This window comes from Herpailurus yagouaroundi, unplaced genomic scaffold (genome assembly GCF_014898765.1).
Source record: "Herpailurus yagouaroundi ecotype Mexico unplaced genomic scaffold, PumYag 196, whole genome shotgun sequence".
Taxonomy (NCBI): Eukaryota; Metazoa; Chordata; class Mammalia; order Carnivora; family Felidae; genus Herpailurus; species Herpailurus yagouaroundi.
In genome coordinates, this window is record NW_024412427.1 from 8,441,217 (window position 1) to 8,460,929 (window position 19,713).

Genomic DNA, 19,713 nt, shown 5'->3' on the forward strand with positions numbered 1-19,713 from the left:
GGCCCTCTCTGAGTCCTCAGTTGACTACTTACTAGAAATGCATGTGAGGAAACTAACCAAGGCTGCAGGAAGGAACCACCTAGAAGAAGAAGGGGCAAACAATGCCCAGAACTCACCGAGGGCTGGGAATAGTTTGGGTTCCCAACAGCTGGAGTGAAAAAACTTTCTGAATTCACGGTGCATCAGGTAGAGCACTAAGGAGGGCACGGTTTCAGTCCTTCAGTCCTGAGGCAAAATCAGCCACAGACTAAAGGCTAGTCCGGTCCCACCTAACAGAGCTTAAGAGTAGGCCTCCGAAGGAGCAAACTACTCCCAGTAACTTACCTGTATCCTAGAACAAAGCTCAAAAATATTTATAAGGAGACACACCCACACACCCAGCATCTAATGAGGTAAAAGTCACAATATCTTAATTTCAGAAAACAATTAGCAGGCATTTAAAGAGGCAGGAAAATATTAACCATAAAGAGGAGAAAAATAATAAAAATAACAGTGGTGACAGAATCAGAAGACAAGGACATTAAAAGTTATTATAACTATACTTGATTTAGTCAAGGTAGAAAAAAGCTTCAGTATGCTAACTAGAAACAGGGAAGATATCTAGAGAAGAAAAATACAATGTCTGGTGAAAAATACATGGGATGAGAATAAGTGCAGAAGAAAAGAGTGAGCTTGAATACATAACAATAGAAACTACCTAAAATAAAAACACGGAAAGAAAAAACAGACTGGAAAAAATTAATAGATCACCAGGGAATTGTGGTTGGATAACTTTAAACAGCCTGATATACATGTAACTGGAGTTTCTGAAAGGAGGATGGGGCAGAAAAAAAAAAATATCTGAAAATACAATGATTGAAAGATTTCCACCTTTGATGAAAACAATACACCCACAGATCCAAGAAGAACCCAAACACAAGAGATAGGAAGAAAACTACATCAAGGTACATCATAACCAAACTATTCAAAATCAGGGAGAAAAGATCCTAGAAACATCCAGAAAAAAGGGACACGTTACATCCAGAAGAACTAATACATAAGGATGACAGCAGACATCTCACTGCAAACCAAGCAATCCAGCAGACAGTGAAGCAACACTCTTAAGAGAATTGAAAGAACTCCCACCTCCCCACCCAGTAACAAAGAATGCTATACCTGGTGAAGATATCATTTAAAGGAGAAGGCAAATATTTTTTCAGACATACCCAAGTTGACAAAAGTCATCACCAACAGACCAGAAGTACAAGATGTGTTGAAGGAAATCATTTGGGAAGAAAGAAACTGATACCAGATGGAAATCTGGATCTACAGAGAATGAAGAACACTGGCAATGGCTAATATGTTCATAAAAGTAAAAGACTTTTTTCTTACTTTAAAAAATCTCTTTGAAACAGGATTGATTATTTATGGGGCACCTGGGTGGCTCACAAGGTTAAGCGTCCAACTCTTGATTTCAGCTCGGGTCACGATCTCTTGGTTTGTGAGATCGGGCCCCACATTGGGCTCTGGGGTGTCAGTGCTTGGGATTCTCTCTCTCCCTCTCTCTGCCCCTCCCCTGCTTTTGTGTGTGTGTGCATGTGCGTGTGCACGCTCTCTCTCAAAAAAATAAACATTAAAAAAAACATAATTTCTTATTTAAACAAAAGATAAACAATATGTATTAGAATTTATAACATATGTAGAAGTAAAATATATGACAACAAAAACATAAAAACCAGGAGGGAGAAATGAAAGTTTACTGTTGCAAAGTCCTTACACTACAGATTGAAATAGTATACACTACTTGAAGATGGACTGTGATAAGATGTATACCATCAATTTGAAAACCACTAAAAAAGCAAAGAGAAAGAGCTAAGAAGCCACCTAAGAAAATAACATGGGATAAAAAATGTTAACCTAAAAGAAGGCAGATGAAGCAAAAATGGGACCAAAAAAAGAGATGAGAAAAATAGAACAACCTGCAAGAGGGTATAAACTCAATCAGAAACCACCATATCAAGGGTCACATTAAATGTAAATGGCATAAACATTTCGATTAAATGGCAGCAATTATTATGGGGTAAATAAAGAAGACTCCAATATATAATGCTCACAAAAACCCCCACATCTTAAATATAAAGACACAGGGGTGTCTGTCTGGATAGCTCAGGCGGTTAAATGACCAATTCTTGATTCAGGCTTAGGTCACGATCTCATGGTTTGTCAGTTTGAGCTCTGCATCGGGATCTGTGCTGTCAGTGTGGAGCCTGTCAGGGATTCTCTGTCTCCCTTTCACTCTGCCCTTCCCCTGCTTTCTCTCTCTCTCTCTCTCTCAAAATAAATATATTTTAAAAATATAAATAAAAAAATAAATATAAAGACACACAGGCTTGCAGATGGCTATCTTCTCACCATATCCTCATAGGGCCATTTTCTCTGTGTGCACACCCTCCTGATGTCCCTTCCTCTTCTCATAAGACCACCAGTTCTACTGGATTAGGGGTCTACTCTTATGACCCTATTTAACCTTAATTACCATCTTAAAGGCCACCTCGGGAATTAGGGCATCAACATATGAACAGGGGAGGGGACAAAATTTATTTCATGATAGATGGTAAAAGATATACTATGCTTATACTAATTAAGAGAAAGTTGTGGTGGCTATATTAATATCAAACAAAGTAGATTTCAGATCAAATAACATGATCAGGGATAAAGAGAGTCATTTCATTATGATAAAAGAGTCAATTAAGCAAAACAGCATATACTCCTAAATGTTTAACCACCTAAAAGAATTTCAAAATACATAAAGCAAAAACTGATGAAACTCAAAGGAGAAACAGACATACTCACAACTATAGTCAGAGGTTTCAACACCCCTTTTAATAACTGATAAAATAAGTAGACAGAAAATATTTAAGGATATAGAAGACTTGAACATGACCATTAACTTAACCTGACATTTACAGAACATTCTTTTCAAGTGCACAGGAATATTTAACAATACAGACTGTATTCTGGGCCAAAAACCAGTCTTAATAAATTTAAAAGGGTTCAAATCATATAAAGTATGTTCTCTGACCACAATGGTATTAAAGTAGAAATAAAGAACAGAAAGATACGTGGGAAATCCCCAAATATTTGGAAACTAAATAACACACTTCTAAGTAATTCATGGGTTAAGGATGAAATCAAAAGAGAAAGTATTTTGAACTGAAAATACAATATATCAAAATGTGGGGGCACCTGGGTGGCTCAGTCAGTTAAGCATCTGACTCTCAACTTTGGCTCAGGTCATGATCTCACAGTTGTGAGATCAAACCCTGCCTCAGGCTCCATGCTAAGCATGGAGCCTGCTTAAGATTCTCTCTCCCTCTCCCTCTGCCTCCTTTCCCATTCATGCTCATGTGTGCAAACTCTCTCTCTCAAAAAAAAAATAAATACATATATAAAATAAAGTGTACACAACAAGGCATAAAGCAGCAATTAGAGGAAATTTTATAGCATCATATGTTAAAAAATAAGATCTCAAATAAATGATCTCAAATTCCCGCCCTGAGAAATCAGAAAAAGAATAGCAAATTAAACCACAAGTAATCAGAAGCAAAAAAAAAAAAAAAAATTGATCAGATCAGAAATCACTGACATAGAATTGAAAAAAAAAAAAAGCACAAAAAACCAGAGATAAATCAGTCAGAAAAACCTGATTCTCTGGCAAGATCAACAAAATTGACAGCCAGACTGATTAGGGAAAAAAGGAGGCATCAATGGCTAACACTGGGAATAAGGGAGGGCACATCATTACAGATTCTATAGATTTAAAAGGATAATAAGGGAATATTCATGAACAACTTAATGCCCATAAGTTTGGCCACCAAGATAAAATGAATCCTTGAAAGACACCGACTACCTAAGTTTACTCAAATAGAAAAAAATAAAAATCACTGGAACAAATTTAAAAGTTATATTTCATCAAAATGTAAAACTTTTCAAAAGACTACTTTATGAAAATGAAAAGACAAGTTATGGGCTGGAATAAAATATTTGTAAAACATATATCTGACAGGGGCACCTGGGTGGCTCACAGTCAGTTAAGCGTCTGACTCTTGATCTTGGCTCAAGTCATGATCTCACGATTTGTGGGATCGAGCCCCACATCAAGCTCTGCACTGACAGTGTGGAGCCTGCTTGGGATTCTCTCTCTCCTTCTCTCTCTACCCCTCCCCTGCTCGCACGGTCTCTCTCTCTCTCAAAATAAATAAGCATTGAAAAAAATTATTTTTAAAACATGTATCTGACAAAAGATTGTATCTATGATATATAAAGGATTGTTATAATTCAATAATAAGACAAATAATCCCTCTCCCCCCAACCAAAATGAGCACGAGATTGAACAGACACCACCAAAGAAGACATGTGGATGGCAAATAAATACATGAAAAGTCACCCAATATCATCAGCCACAAGGGAAATGCCAATTTTTTTTACAAGTCTATTTTTTGAGAGAAAGAGAGAGAGAACACGGGCACAAGCAGGGGAGGGGCAGAGAGCGAGGGAGACGGAGTGGATCCGAAGCAGGCTCTGTGCTGACAGCAGAGAGCCCCATGTGGGGCTCTAACTCATGGACTGTGAGATCATGACCAGAGCTGAAGTCAGACGCTTAACCAACTGATCCACCCAGGCGCCCTGGGAAATGCAAACTAAAAGCACAAGACATCTATACACACCCACTAGAATGACTGACACAAAAAACAGTGACCATACCAAGTATTAGCGAGGGTGTGGAGCAAATGCCAATCTCATACACTGTTGGTGGGAATATAAAAACGGTACAGTATGACAATTTTGCAAACAGACTGACAGTGTCTTAAAAAGTTAACCATATACCTATTACATGCCCCAGACTCATAGGCATTTATCCAAGAGAAATTAAAAATACATGCACCCAAAGGTACGTACTTGAATATTCATACTTTTGTTTACAAGAGCAAAAAACTGGAAGCCCATATGTCCATCAACAAGTGAATAAACGATCTGGGATATATTTCTAAAATGGAATGCTACCCAGCAAAGAAAAAGAATTAATGATACACATGGAATGAATCTCAAAATAATTATAGTTGGTTAAATACGCCAGACCAAAAAGAAGAGCGCATACTGTATGACTCCATTTGCATAAAGTTCTAGAAAATGCAAACTAACCTATAATGGTCAGAAAGCAAATCAATGGTTGCCTGGAGACGTGAGGTGGAGGGAGAGGAGTTATAGATTACCAAGGGGTACAAGGAAACATTTGGGTATGATAAATATGCTTATTGCCATGCTTGTGGTGATGGTATGATAGGTTTACACATACTGCAAAACTCATCAAATTGTATACTTTATATCTGTGCAATTTACACTGGAATGATGAATAGCTATGAAGTCTGAAGGAAGGGCTCAGACAGGTCCTCCACCATTTCGTGCCAAGTAAACTTGCTTCAGTTTAGTCTGCCTTCTCAGCCACAGCACTTTCCATTTATGAAGAGGTAACGCCAGCCTGGAGGGCTGTTGGAAGGATTACTTTGTGCTCTGAAGCATTTTTCTGGTTCCCAGAGAACAGGTGCAAACACTATTCTTCGTCGAAGAAAGAATGGTAATATTCAGTGTGCGGAGAAAGGGAATGCTTGCTTGTTGGACAAACAACAAGCAAGGTGTGTGTGTGCAGCTTGGAGCACAAACCCTATACAGCCCCATTAGGAAGCACAGCTGATTTCTAAAACATTTGCATTAGTGTTTTGCTTTTGCAGTTGAATCCAACAGACTGAAAGTCCGAAGAAAAGGCTCTCGTTCTCCAAAAACAACAACAAAACCCTGTAAAGGACCACGAGGATAAAAATGCAATCAAGTTTGGCCCTTCACAGGCTCATGAAGAACAAAACCAATACGGAACAAGCCAAAAAGCAAGGGAATAAAATTTCAAGGTTTAAGAGTTCCCCAGTCTGGCCTACCTACCTTTATGCTCTGGTACGAGCCCACGGTCCAGAACCGGGCCTGCAAATGCTCACTCTGCAGATGATACACCATTGTCATTTTATTTATGTTCTTTGTCAGAGACAATTTTCTTTAGATTAAGGAAAATCTTACTGAAAAGCCTCAGAGGAAAAAAAATCGGTGGTTCCTAAAGAGATGTGTCTATGTACCCTTCTCTTTCTTTCTTCTTTCTCTCTCTCTCTCTCTCTCTTTTTTTTTTTTTTTTTTTTTTTTGTCTATACAGTTAATAACCAAGATGGGTTCACTGTGTTTCTGCTACACAACCCCAAGCTGCATTTGTACACATCCCTTGGGATCTCAGTGGTCTCTTCTCTTTCTAACTGGAACAGGGTTTTACAACAGAAGTAATAAGCTTCATGTCAACATTTTCAAGGAAACTGACAATGTAATTCTTCTGTCTCCCACCGGCTTTGTTGTTTCTTAAAGAACACTGAACCACTGAAACAAGGACATACTGTTAAAAAGTGCTCTGCAGTGGCAAGAAGCAAATGATCTGGAGTACAGTCTATAATTAAACCTGATATATTGAAATCCTCTATTTGCAGCAACCATCCTACCAAAGAGAGACAGCTGTAACCAAGAACGTGGAAATGGCAAACCAGGGGGCAACAAGGGCATTTGTATAGCTCAATCCTCATGTCTGGATAAATTCTAAAAGGGCCATCCCCCCATAAGTCAGTCATTTTTTTTTTAAGTTTATTTATTTATTTTGAGAGAGAGGCATCTAAGGAGGGGCGGGAGGCAGTAGAGAATCCCAAGCAGGCTCCGTGCAATCTCACGAACTGTGATCATGACCTGAGCTGAAATCGAGAGTCGGACGCTTAAATGACAGAGCCACCCAGATGCCCCAAAGTGAGTCTTATTTCTGTGAATTGGTCTCTCTGAATCTGATCATTCTGTTAAACTGCACAATAAATTGTGGCTTTCCTAAATTTTCTTTTTCTCTCAACTGTACCTGACTACAAAAATACCACTTGGCTTCATTATTCATATCTTAACTCTTCTGCTGCCAGCCAAAGACCATGCAAACATCCTCACTGTACTGTAATTCTTGCAATCAAAGCAAAAGAATGAGACCAAGTTGCTTGACCCACAAGGAGCAGTATTTTCTCCATCAGGGGAGTACAGACCATATACACACAGTATATACTGCCCACGAGGTTCTGCGCCTTCCACCCTCACCCCACCTTTTCTCTTTCCTTATCAAAACATTATGACTAAATGAGAAATTCCTTTTGGGGGGGGGGTTCCTATACTCTAGGATGGCTAGCTGCTGCTTTTTCCACGGCATGAGTTCATTTTTAAATACCACCTCAACAATCTTTTCTTTCCCAAAATGTCTTCATCTGTCCTTTGACAGAGAAAAAACAAAAAACAAAAAGCTTTTTTTTCCCCTCATTGATTCTGTCAAGCACTGTGAAGTCCAAACAGTCTTAACACAGGAGTGAAAGAAAAAGTTACCTGACAACTAAACTAACACCTGGGTGGGAAGGTAAGGCGGAGAACAAAGGCCTGTCTGGTAAGGGCAAAGAGGTAGAGACCTCCTTACAGTCCTACAAACAAATGCCGAGAGACTGCAAATCTGCATGAAGGAATTCTCTGGACCTTGAGCAGAAAGGTTGTAAGAAATGAATGCCTAAACCATAACCCTGAAATAACTAGGAGGCTGGTGGGAGAAGAGTGTTGAGAGGTTCCAGTGTCCCAAAGCGGGATAAAATGAAGTGCGGACACTTGTGTGGGTTTCTGCTCTGCAGCACAGCATGAGCACAGGCCAAACAGGGCAGCGAGCCCGGGACTACAGCTGATGCCTGGCTTCTCCGGAGCCTTGAAGATGAGGTTCAGAACCACCCTGTGGCCTATGTTGTGTTCTTCGGGCATTAAAAAATCTGATGGAGAAAAACAGGGCTAAATATACGCAGGCAGAAGACTGAGCTCTCAGCTATACGGCTTTTACGAAGTCACTCCTCATTCTTTGGGTCTATGCATGGGGTTTGCTAGAAATTCTATAAACCAATGATTTTAAAAAGCAAAAATGTTTCTCAGATCTTTCTCATTCACTTAGGAAATATTTACTGGGCACCTAATGTGTATCTGTGGCTAGGCACTGGGGATACCAAGAAGGGGACGACCTAGTTTCTGTTCTCGAGAGTCCTATAGTACAGTCAGAGACCAGCAGATGCCTACCACACAGGATGGTAAGTGCTCCCACAGAGGAAAGCACAGGATGCTAGAACCTAATCCTCAACATGTGAGAGTGGGTGGGTGGGTGTAAGGGCTGGGCTGGGGAAGTGACACAGGGGGAGGGGATTCTTAAAGAAATTTAGTTTAATCATCAAGTGTTGAGGAAGATAGGGAGCAACTGGAATTCTCACGCCTTGCTGAGGAGGGGATATAAAATGATACAATCACTTTGGAAAACAGCTTGGGAGTTTCTAATATTGAACTTACATTTCCAATATGACCTAGTCATTCCACTCCTTAGGTATTTACCCCAGAGAAATGAAAATATGTATTTCTCTAAAGACTTTTAAGCAGCTTTATTAACAAGAGCAAGACACTGGCAACAACCCAAATGTTCACCAACAGGTGAATAACAAAAACAACGGACACACTGGAATGCAGAAGTATAATGGAATATTACGAACACGAACAAGAACCAAACTACTGGCAGATGCAAAATGAACGAATCTCAAAAACAATCTGTTGAGTGACATAGGCTAAACAAAACACATACTAAATAAGTTCAAATTTAAAAACTGATACTTGATTCAGTCATTAGGAAGCATTTAAGTCTGTTTGGAGAAACTCAGGTATGGGAATCTACTTTTTCAACTCTAAATTGTACGAAATCTAAACACACAGCAAGTACTTTATGAAAATTTAACACTGAACTGAGATGTAAATATGCACTAGGCTGCAAAGACCTAGGATGAAAAAAAGTAGAATGGTTCAATAATGTTTTTTTATCGATTACCTGTCGAAATGATTTTTAATATATTGGGTTAAATAAAATGTTATTAAAATTAATTTTCTTTCTTTCAACCTTTTTACCATGCTACTACAAAACAGAAGCTTATATATCTTGCTTGCATTCCATTTCTGTTGGACAGGGCCATTGTGTATCTTCATTGTGTTGAAAACAAAGATGCATTCAGCTGTCAAAACTAAAACTGTACACTTAAAATGGGAGTGTTTTATTATAAGACAATTATACTTCAATAAAGTTAATAGATATTAAGTTGGGTAGTATATACCTTTGCATGTGTGTGTCATATGTGCGTGTGCATAAATGACTATCTTGCTGATGACCTTTCCTTATCAATAATCAGAAACGTAAAGAAAAAAATTCATAGACATGCAAACTATTAAGAGGAACGGTTAATTTAATGCATTCAATGCTACTATAGTTATTTAATGTCAGCCTCCCTTACTAGCGGTGGAGTTTCTTGAAGGCAAGAATCCTGTCTTGTTCCTCTCTGTGTAAGCCTAGCACTTAACGTAGTAAGTGAACACAGTACTTCGCCAGTGTTTTAACAGCTGCAGAATTGTCCCAGACACTTTACATATATATAGTTTAATTTCCAAAAAATCCCTGCAAATTTGGCATTGTTACTCCCATTTTTCAGATGAAAAACTGAGGGTCAGCGGTCAGAAAGGTTAGAAAAACTCACCGAATAACCAAAAGTAGTAAGTGAAAGAGCGATGTTCCAAACCCACATGTACCTCAACTCCAAAGCCCATTCTTCCATGCTGTCCCACACTCCCACCTTTCCAGGTGGACATTTCATGACTGCTGAATGCCTGAATCACAGTGAGGAGCAGTACTCAGGGGCAACGGAACCACAGAAATTTTCCTGAACTTCTAGTGTTACAACCTCCAAGTTTGAATGGGCTTCTCTCTCTAGACGCAGAGCACCTTGGCAGCTCCTGCTAGAAGATCAGGATGAATCTAGTAGGGAAAAAAAAATTCCCTCCCAATTAAACTTTCCATTTGGGAGTCTGAAGAAGAAAAATAACACAGAACAAAGAGCATGGGAAAGAGAAAAAAGGGGAATGCTGAATCTGCTAAAAAAAGCTAGTTAATGCAAAAGAATTAATCTAACAGTAACTTCAGCATTCAAAAATGAAAAGTTAGAAGATCCTACAGAGGTGCAGTTTCTAAGGCTTTGGGAGCACCTCCTTAATTAGGCTCCCAGAATCTCAGTATTCCGGTTTGAATAATCCATATTTCTGGTTATTTATTCAGCTCCCCACTGCTGCACATTACCAAGCCATATGCTACAGGAATACATCACTTCATATTTGCACTCAACCATCCAAAGACACTGGCAGTTCAGACCTTTAAGAAGCTTAGGGAAAAGTCCCTGTAGAGTACAGTTTTAAGGTTAGAAGGCCCAGGAAGCCAAATGCATCTTCTTTATATGCTATTTACTCGAGAGAAGGTGGGTCATTTCAACAAAAGGACAGGCAATTAGAAGGGTAAAGGAGATAAACAAACAAAAGACTCAAGAGAGTAAAGCTAGCAAAAATCAGCTGAACGCTGAAGGCCTCTGAACAATTCCAATGGCCCTCTGTGCACTTTAAAATAGATTTTTTAAAGCAATTCCACAAAGGAAGATTTCCAATCAATCCAAGGTCTGGTATGCACTGGACAAACGAAAAGGTCTACTGTGCCCCCACCCAGCCCCACACAGGCCTTTAAAGAGAAGATATTTTAGAAACATATCCCTTGATAATCTTAAATACAAAAATAGTTTTAAGCAAAAGATGGTCATTGTAGAATCTGTTACAATATCAAAACAATGGAAATACTCTCAATATCACCAAAAGAATACTAAGAAAGCTCTATCTCCTTAGAGTCCATGATGCAGTTGTTGCAAATTCTCACAAACATTATGTCACAGCACGGGAAAAACTTTTTAAAGAAATGGTTTAACAGAGTTTTCAATTTACAGGAATACAAGTGTAAAGACCGCAGGCTCTAGGTCAATTTCATACAGTCATAATGAGTAGAGTCTTCTGGCCACACAAACATGCTCTAGTGGCTCTCAGTTTGAAAAACAGTCCCTTGACCACACACAACTCCCATTTCTGGTTACCCCCTACTCCGATTTCTCTACTCCTTTTCCTAGCCAGATTTCTCAAAAGTTATTGATACAAGCTACCTTCCATTTACTTCCAACATTAGGATTCTGTGAAATATACTAGACATGATATTCACTTTAAATATTTTAAGGAATTAGAACATAAATAATAAGAAGATATGTAAGGAAAGTACTGTAAAGTTCTAGAAATGTCCTGCACGTTTTCATCTCCCATGCTAGCCACATAGCACATGTGCACCTCATAGAAAATGATATTAATGAAAACTTTGTATAAATAAAAAATCTGATATTCTTCTGTCAACCACAAAAATACAAACATACAGCATAGACAGGTCTATGTGGGATATAAAGAAAACTAGGCCAAGTTTAGAAATTAACGTAGGGTATGTTTAGAAGGTCATAACTAGGCTTCCCAAAACCAACACAGTAAGAGAAGGAGCCAAAAGTTACTTCCCTTCAATGGAGTGGTCATATTACCAACTGACATAACAATGGGCACAAACAGAACAAAACGTACTTTCTATTTTCTACCCACTCTAACTTGAGAGAAGACCACACACATGCACGCAGGTGCGCGCGCGCACACACACACACACACACACACACACACACACCCACCCCTGAAGGCCTTACTGTTTTACATTATCTAGGAAACTCAATCGACTAAAAGACCATAGGTACGGGATCTGGAATTCAGACAACAGTGAGGAGCTGGACAAAAAAGACAGAGTGCTAGGAGATAAGAAACATACCTGAGCATGAGATTCATCAGCTGCAGACCCTCACCCTTCAGGAAGCGCTCACGATTGGAACTGAGCATTAGGCAGGAACAGAGTGAATCAAACAGATTCTCCATCATCTCCTGCTCCTCGGCTGTGCTAGGATTGTGCCTTTTAAACACCTGTCAAGCAAAGACATCAGAAAACACAGAGCCATAAGAGAATGTCCTTTCATCAGCCAGCGCTTGACAACTTCCAAAGCCTGCCTGTCACGATAACCCCAACAACTGAGGAAACACAAGCTCGCCATACAAAATTCGCATCAGTTTCCATTTTAGAGAAACTGAACTTCTTGATTCACAGGTATTAAATAGCTACCAGTTCACACAAAAAAACAAAACATTCAACTGACCACTGGGTCCATGAGTGATTGACAGTTCCAAGGAGCCAGATTAAACACACACACACACACACACACACACACACAAAACAAAACACAACAACAAAACCCTTTTACTGTGAAATAGAACACAGGTGTATAAAATTTCCATAAAAGACACGTATAGCTGAAACCACCATCCAGGTCAAGAAACCACTTTGCCAGCTACCTCCAAAGCCCTCCCACAACCCACCCACAGCCCATTGCACACCTAAAAGAAACTACAATCCAGAATGACCACAGCCTTAGGAAGAGTTTCCTCACCATCGGGGCTATTGAACTACCTTCACACAGCAGTTGTGGCTCTAAGTCATGGGAACAGCTTAAAGCAGAAGTCCTGTCTCTGCCAGAGATATATGGCATGTTAGGAGGAAAGCCTTTTTAACAGTATATGCATACCCATAGAGCCTACTACAAAATGAACAACAATCTTGCAGGAACAGGACGAAGCACCTTCCCAGAAAACTGGAAACAGATTCGCATTTCAAAGCTCTACTTTTTTGGGGCGGAGGCCAAGCCACTCCGGCTGCTGGCACCACGACGGCAGCTGTATGCAAACTGACAGCTCAGACACTCCCAACACTCAAGATTTTATCCAAATGATCTATTTTCAGTCCTGATTTTGGAATAGCACGGATGAGATTTGTTAGAAGACATCTTCACAGTATTTCCAGAGTGCCGGCAGAACAACAACATTTCAACCAGATTTACATTTCTTACAAGGAGAAAATGGCATTTTCTAATGTCCTATTCCAGCTTCTGGTACCACGTCCCTCCCTGTCCTCCTCTGTGACCTCTGTCCCACTGCACTGGAACTTGTACTCCTTGAGCTTACCTGGATTCTAAATGGATAGAATGCATTTTACTGGCAGATGGAAAGGAAAGGAAGTAAATAATCTTGGGCGTGGGTCAACTCAAAATAATTCGGTATTCTTGGCCCAAGAACACACACTTAAGCAGGAAGCACACTTCTTTTGGATTGACAAACACCAGAAGACGGGGGAAATCCAAGCAGATACACAGCGATATCTGGTCATAAAGAGCAAATGACTAAGAAAAGGAGGCAGACCACGTAGCTCCGATGTAACCTCAAACCCGCCAACATACTCCATATGGCTTGCATCACATGGCTTCTTTCTTCCCACAATTTCCAGCTCCACCTCCCATTTAAAGCAGGCCATGTATCTTCATGGCAGACAGGAAGCATAAGAATTACTCACGGATAACTGCTGAAGAAGCACATCGATTCCATCCAGCTCCCCAAGCAATTCCCTGTTTTCTAAAAGGGGAAAAAAAATAGAAGGAGAAAAAAAATGAAGCTAACTGTCAGATTTTACAGCCGTCTAACACTGATACATCAGCAAACAAAATCAATACAGCTTGACAGAGTACAAAAGCTGCACAGAGCGCGAGAGGGAGAGCAAGGGGATGCCAAAGGCAAGAGAGCTTGCTGTCATGATCTGAAACAAGCCTGGCTCCTATCCTAACAGAATATCAATACCGAGAGGGAGCCTCACCGTCATTGTCCTGGAGCAGTATGGCCAGCACTTCACTACAGTACAGTTTGTTGGCATCGAAAGGCATCTTTGCCTGTGGGGACATAGGAGAAATGAGAAAAAAACGTTAAGGGGCCTTGCTCCCCTCCCCTAGTTCACAAGAACTAGGATCTAAGTTCAGGAGAAGTAGAACTTAGAAAGCCAAAAGGCAGGTTAAAGGTAAAAAAAAAAAAAAAGAAAAAGAAAAAGAAAAGTCTGCCTCTGTTCTCAAGGGATCAGACTCAAATACTACATAGTACAACCATAAATGGCAGATGTACACAATGGCTCTCTCACTGCTAATGCCCAGGTATGAAAGTCACCTCCTCAGTGAAGCCTTCCCAGATTCCCCACTGTGAGTCCAGAGACGACTGTCCAGCACATAGTATATACTCAACTGTGAACTAGATGAATGATTGAAAGTTTGTAATCAAGACTAAAATCCATTATGAAGCTTCGTTCACATATTACAATCATAAAATCAGGCTATCAATTAGCCGACGGATGATCAGAGAAGGTGAAAAGAAAGCAAGTTCTTGTTTAGATTAGTTGAATGCATTTATAACAAAGTAGTTCCTTTTGGATTTTTTCTAATGCTTAAAATTTAATTTGAAATCATAAACCTATCTGCTTGTGTGCCATAATCTGCCTACTATTTAAAAAGGAAACCACATTAAAAATGCAGAAATGTGTTAATATTTTAACACCCAAATTACTACCCACAATTCCTTCCCCGCTGCACGGTCTGGTACTTGGTGTTTCAGAGGGGACATATCTACTATCTTTTACAGCTGTCCACCGCATTGCTTCGGTAGCGAGACTCAAATATCTCACCATTAACAAGGCACCGTTGCATAAAGGTGCACAGAGAAGAGCAAACCTCATCGATGTGTTTTTATTTACCGTACCCTTGATCCTTAAAATGCAGGCACGCAGATAACAATTGTTAATCAGCAGCAGCCTTGCTACCTATCCAGGTTTTTGAAATGACAAATAATTTCTGTACCTGGAAAGGACAGGGAAGTGTTCGTCTTGGAGCTAACACTTCCATCACCTTAGTGCTATTCGCAGTGCTGTTTGGACATTGATTTTGTACTTAGGAAGGAAGAGTGGCCCCTAATGAAGCAACACCCAGCAACTTTTCAGTTTTCTATGCACGTCTTCCTTGTCAGGCCTTAGTGCACCCCACAGGGTTTCAGGAAGCTGACCATCCTAGGTTAAAAGATCTGTAAATGCAAAGTCTTACGTGTACTGACTGCAAGGTATGCTCCCTGGGCAAGCTTGAGGCCTTCTTTCAAGAAATTCAGTATAACAACCAGAGTTTAAATGCAATCTGAGGTGTGCTTCACTTTAAGGAAAGCAGTTTTATAAAGACCAAAACACAAAAGTGAAAGGCCGAGGGTGGGCATCTCTATAAGAATCAAGGACTTGCTAATCAAATTACTTACTCGAATTATTTAAATTACAAGTATTGGTATTTTAAATGATTTAAAGCCACACTAACTTTGTTATATGCAGCTTTTCAAGGGCCAGCGTTCTTGTTTGAAACTAGACACACTTAACTAAAAAAAGCCAAAAGACACGAGGCCACTAGAATCATACTTAGCCTTTCTGCGGTTTCAAGGCCTCTTGTCCTTTATGTGATTTTATAAATCCTGTCTCCAAGATAAGGGGAAGGTTTTCTCTTTTTTCTTCAATGAATATTTATTGGGCATCTGCTATACACAAGACAAAGAACTGAACATGAAAGCACACAGGTGAATTAGATGTGAACCTTGTCCACTGTTACGGCATTTAAAGATATTACACTGAATTAAAATTAATTTTATTAAGTAATACAGTCACGTTAAAAAAAAAAAAAGAAGAAGAACATGAATCTAGGATCGATGCACCTCAGTTTGACTCACGAGCACGTACTACCTATGCGACAAAGTCTGCAGTTCCCAAACTGTGTGCCGAGGTACCTGGGGTGTCAAACTGAATTCACAGGGGCACCGCAGGATTCTTTAAAATTTCCAAAGAAAGCATGGTGACAGGTGACATCTGTTGAACACTGAATTAACTACTAGCTCCAGGTACACTCTTTTGATGACCTCCTATCTTTGTGAAGCTGGGTTTTGGTGGTTGCTGTAATAAAAGAACTGTGTGCAAATCAATGTGCAACAGGAATAAGGGTGGTGGTGTTCAACTGAATTCCAAGGTTTTAGAAGTTGTGCAGTTACTCAGAAGGTACACACGCTTATTAGTAAGTGTGGCATTTAAGTCTAAAATAAAAATATTTTTCTTTTTTTTAAGCGTTTATTTATTTATTTATTTATTTATTTATTTATTTAGAGTGAGAAACAGGACACACGCTAGAGTGTCAAGCAGGGGAGGGGTGGGGAGAGAGAGAGGGAAGGCCAAGCAGCCTCCACGCTGCCAGTGCAGAGCCCGACAGGGGACTCGAACCCACGAACTATGAGATCAGGACCTTAGCCAAAGCCAACAGTCAGACACTTAACCGACTGAGCCACCCAGGCGCCCCAAAGTATTTTTTCTTTTAATTCCTGTGTATGGCTACTAATTTGTTATGACATAAATACATATTTGGACCTAACTACTTAATCAACAGGATTGTTAGGTCCTTTTTGGCATAGGGGCACTGTAAAAATGAAATTCCTAAGACATTAAGAGCATCATGAGCTGAGAGGGGCACCTATGATCCAAGAAAAATCTCTCGGTCTCAAGTTTCCTTACCTGTAAAAAATAAACAATAAATAAGGTAACATCCTCTCAGGAGAATTACTATGAGAATTAAATGGGGTAATATGGAAGTACCTAACATACAGTAGGTACTAGAAGCTTTTCTTTGACTGGAATCAGAAATATCCAGGTTAGAATCTCAGCTCTAATGGTTACCAGCTATGGGATCTTGGCCAAATTACTCTGCCTTTCTTACCTGATTTCTCTTAAGTTAAGTGAAAATAAGTAATAATCTCCTCATGGGGTGGTTGGATTATATTAACCAGTATATACATCACAGGCACCAAACAGCTGTGTTCCCCTCTACTGAGAATTCCTAATCCCCCTCAGGAAATCTCTAGCTTTTGCTGTGACACTTCAAGGAGTTTCCAATTTGCCCAAAGTACAGTTTTAAAAATCAAAATCATAATTTCATCACTTTTTTCTGTTAAAATATAGGTCCTTTCAAAAACTGGCATGAAGAAGGAATCTAATCAGAAAGTCAAAATGATCAGGTCCCATGACTCCCCAACACTGAGCCCTAAAATGCTTCAGAGTCTGAAAGGGGTACCAGCTGGGAAGTAACCTGGCAAGAGGGGGAGGCTCTGGAGATATCCAGGCCCAATATCACAGGTTCTGCCACGTACTTCCCACGGTGTCTGGGCAATCACCTCCCCTCTGTGCAATGCCTTTTGCATCTGTAACTGGGGACAGCAGCACCACTTGGAAGGCTGTTTGTGAGGATGAAAAATGACATCTATGAGGGGCACCTGGGTGGCTCAGTCGGTTAAGCCTCCGACTTTGGCTCAGGTCATGATCACGGTTCATGAGTTCGAGCCCCACATCAGGCTCTGTGCTGACAGCTCGGAGCCTGGAGCCTGCTTCGGGTTCTGCGTCTCCCTCTCTCTCTGCCCCTCCCCCGCTTGTGTTCTGTCTCTCTCAAAAATGAACAAACATTAAAAATTTTTTTTAAATAAAATAAAATAAAATAAAATAAAATAAAATAAAATAAAATAAAATAAAAGATGTATGTGAAGCATCTAGAACAATGCTTTCCACCTAGTGAACAGCCCACAAACGACATTCCCATCGGACGGGGAAAACTTCATGGTGATGAGGATGACAACCAAGTATTTTAATCTTGTGGAAAAGAAATGAAGGAAACTGTGGGAAACCGTGGGCCAGGTGGGAAGGAGGGAATTTAACTCATCTTCCACGTCTGGCCAAAGTCAAAAATCACCAAGGAAGTTTTATTTCTATTTAAATCTCAGCCAGAGATGATGGCCTCCAAGTTTACAAAATATCAAACTGCCAAATTACAAGGACATTCAGTCAAAATCAGGAGAAAGGAGAGGTTCATTTAGTGGGTATAGTCTTTTGGAGTTTGCAAAGTTAGCCAAAGGGACTTGAAGCTTCTGGACTCTGCTATCCAGGAGCCTGGTGATCCTAAATCTTTTAGCTGTCAGAGTAATTACAGAGTCAAGCATAGGTTTGGACTCAGCATGTACTAGCTTTGAATAAAATTAAACTTCACCTTTTTGCGAGCTGCTGCTTTTCCGGAAAGTACAAAACAATTATGTTACCACCCGCAGCCAGAAGTTGCAGGTTACTTCCACGGCTCACCTCTGGTACCTGGTACCTGGCACATGGGGCAGGTTCAGACACATCTACAGCCCCGTGCAACTGTTGAAGCAGACTGTGCCCTGTAAAATCCCAACTGCTGGTCACAGGAGGCTAAGAACTTCCCATCAACCAGTTGTGCATGTAGTATAATGCAGCCGATTCTCAATTCATTAGCTCATACACTGAATGTTGCAACTATTTCTGAAACACTGATTTAACCGGGAAACCAAAGAGAATCTTAATGCTGCTTCTTTAGAAAAGAAAAAAAATAAAACTTTGGGTTTTGGTGTTATTTTCAAGAGTACACAATATCCTAATGTATCTGTATTCCCCACAAAAATGAACTGTAAAGCAATCTCTCTCACTCCTGTTATCTGCTCACCTGCTAAACCATTTAATGCAATCATCTGCAATGGGTTTCATCCTCATTAGCACAAATTAGTGACATTTCATTCAGAGAAGAAATCTATGAGTATCTCTATATACTGCTAGGCTACCAGTACAAAAAGCAGACTCACCAAGGTGCCACTCACTGAAGAATTACTCAAAGACTACTGAATCAATATGGGATGATCAGTTAAACAGCAGGGTTTAACAAGCAGTGTAAATATAAGTATTCCAGGAGGGTGGTTCTCAGATGTTGGCATGCATTCAGATCACCTGGAGGGCTTGTTAAAACAGATGGCCAGTCCACCCCAAGATGGGCGGATTCAGGGAGTCAAGGGGTAGGTTCAAGAATCTGCATTTCTAACAAGTTGTCAGGTGATTCTGACATTCCTGGTCCTGGCTGCGAACCACACCTTGAGAACAACTGGGTGGAGTCGCAAATATGATGGAGACACAACACAGTCCTTGCTTTTAAAGAGTTGAAGGCTATTTAAAGAAAGACAGTGAGCACATACAATATGAAAGTCTGCCAGGTGCTGAAAAAAAGATGCTTCATGAGGAGAAATGTCATAGTTATAGGCACATGTTAGAACACAGATCTGCTAACTCTCGTGAGAGAACCAGCATAGAAAAAGTAAAACGGTTGATATTCAGAAAAGAGCGAGCATGGGATGGGCTGGGGGCAAAGTAGTGCCATGTAAAGGGTGCGTGGAGAAAGTCAGGACTCACGGGTTTAATTCCAGCTCTCTCTCTAACTAGCTGTATGAAGTTGGGCAAGGCACTTAATCTCTATATAAGTCTCGACTTTTTTTTTTTTTTTAATCTGCAATAGAAGTTATAAATTTCCTTTCAGTCCTAAAAATGATGGCAGCTACATGGAAGAGTAGGGATTTAAAGTGGTTAATGAAGGCTGTGTATAACTGAGAAGTATATAAGGGAAGACAGAAGTCATTCCTGGTGGAGGGAGGAGCATGATCAAAGACAGATACAGAGGTCAAAATAATTCTGACCTTTGCAGAGCAGGGGCACGGTAAAAAAGATGTCTGTCTGAAAGGTAATAAGGCCAACAATTTAAAAACTGAGAAATGAGGGGCGCCGGGGTGGCTCAGTTGGTTAAGCGTCCGACTTCGGCTCAGGTCATGATCTCATGGTCCGTGAGTTCATGCCCCGTG

At 40.1% G+C, this 19,713-nt stretch overlaps 1 protein-coding gene across 1 annotated transcript in view; it reads right to left on the bottom strand.

Moving 5' to 3' along the window:
• CTNNBL1 (catenin beta like 1) overlaps positions 1-19,713 on the bottom strand; it is a 161,999-nt gene that overhangs the window by 72,407 nt on the left and 69,879 nt on the right. The window contains exons 8-10 of the mRNA XM_040447091.1: positions 13,793-13,865; positions 13,496-13,554; positions 11,870-12,018 (exon numbers count right to left, since the gene is read on the bottom strand). Coding sequence (XP_040303025.1) covers positions 11,870-12,018; positions 13,496-13,554; positions 13,793-13,865 — 281 coding nt within the window. The remainder of the gene's footprint in view (positions 1-11,869; positions 12,019-13,495; positions 13,555-13,792; positions 13,866-19,713) is intronic.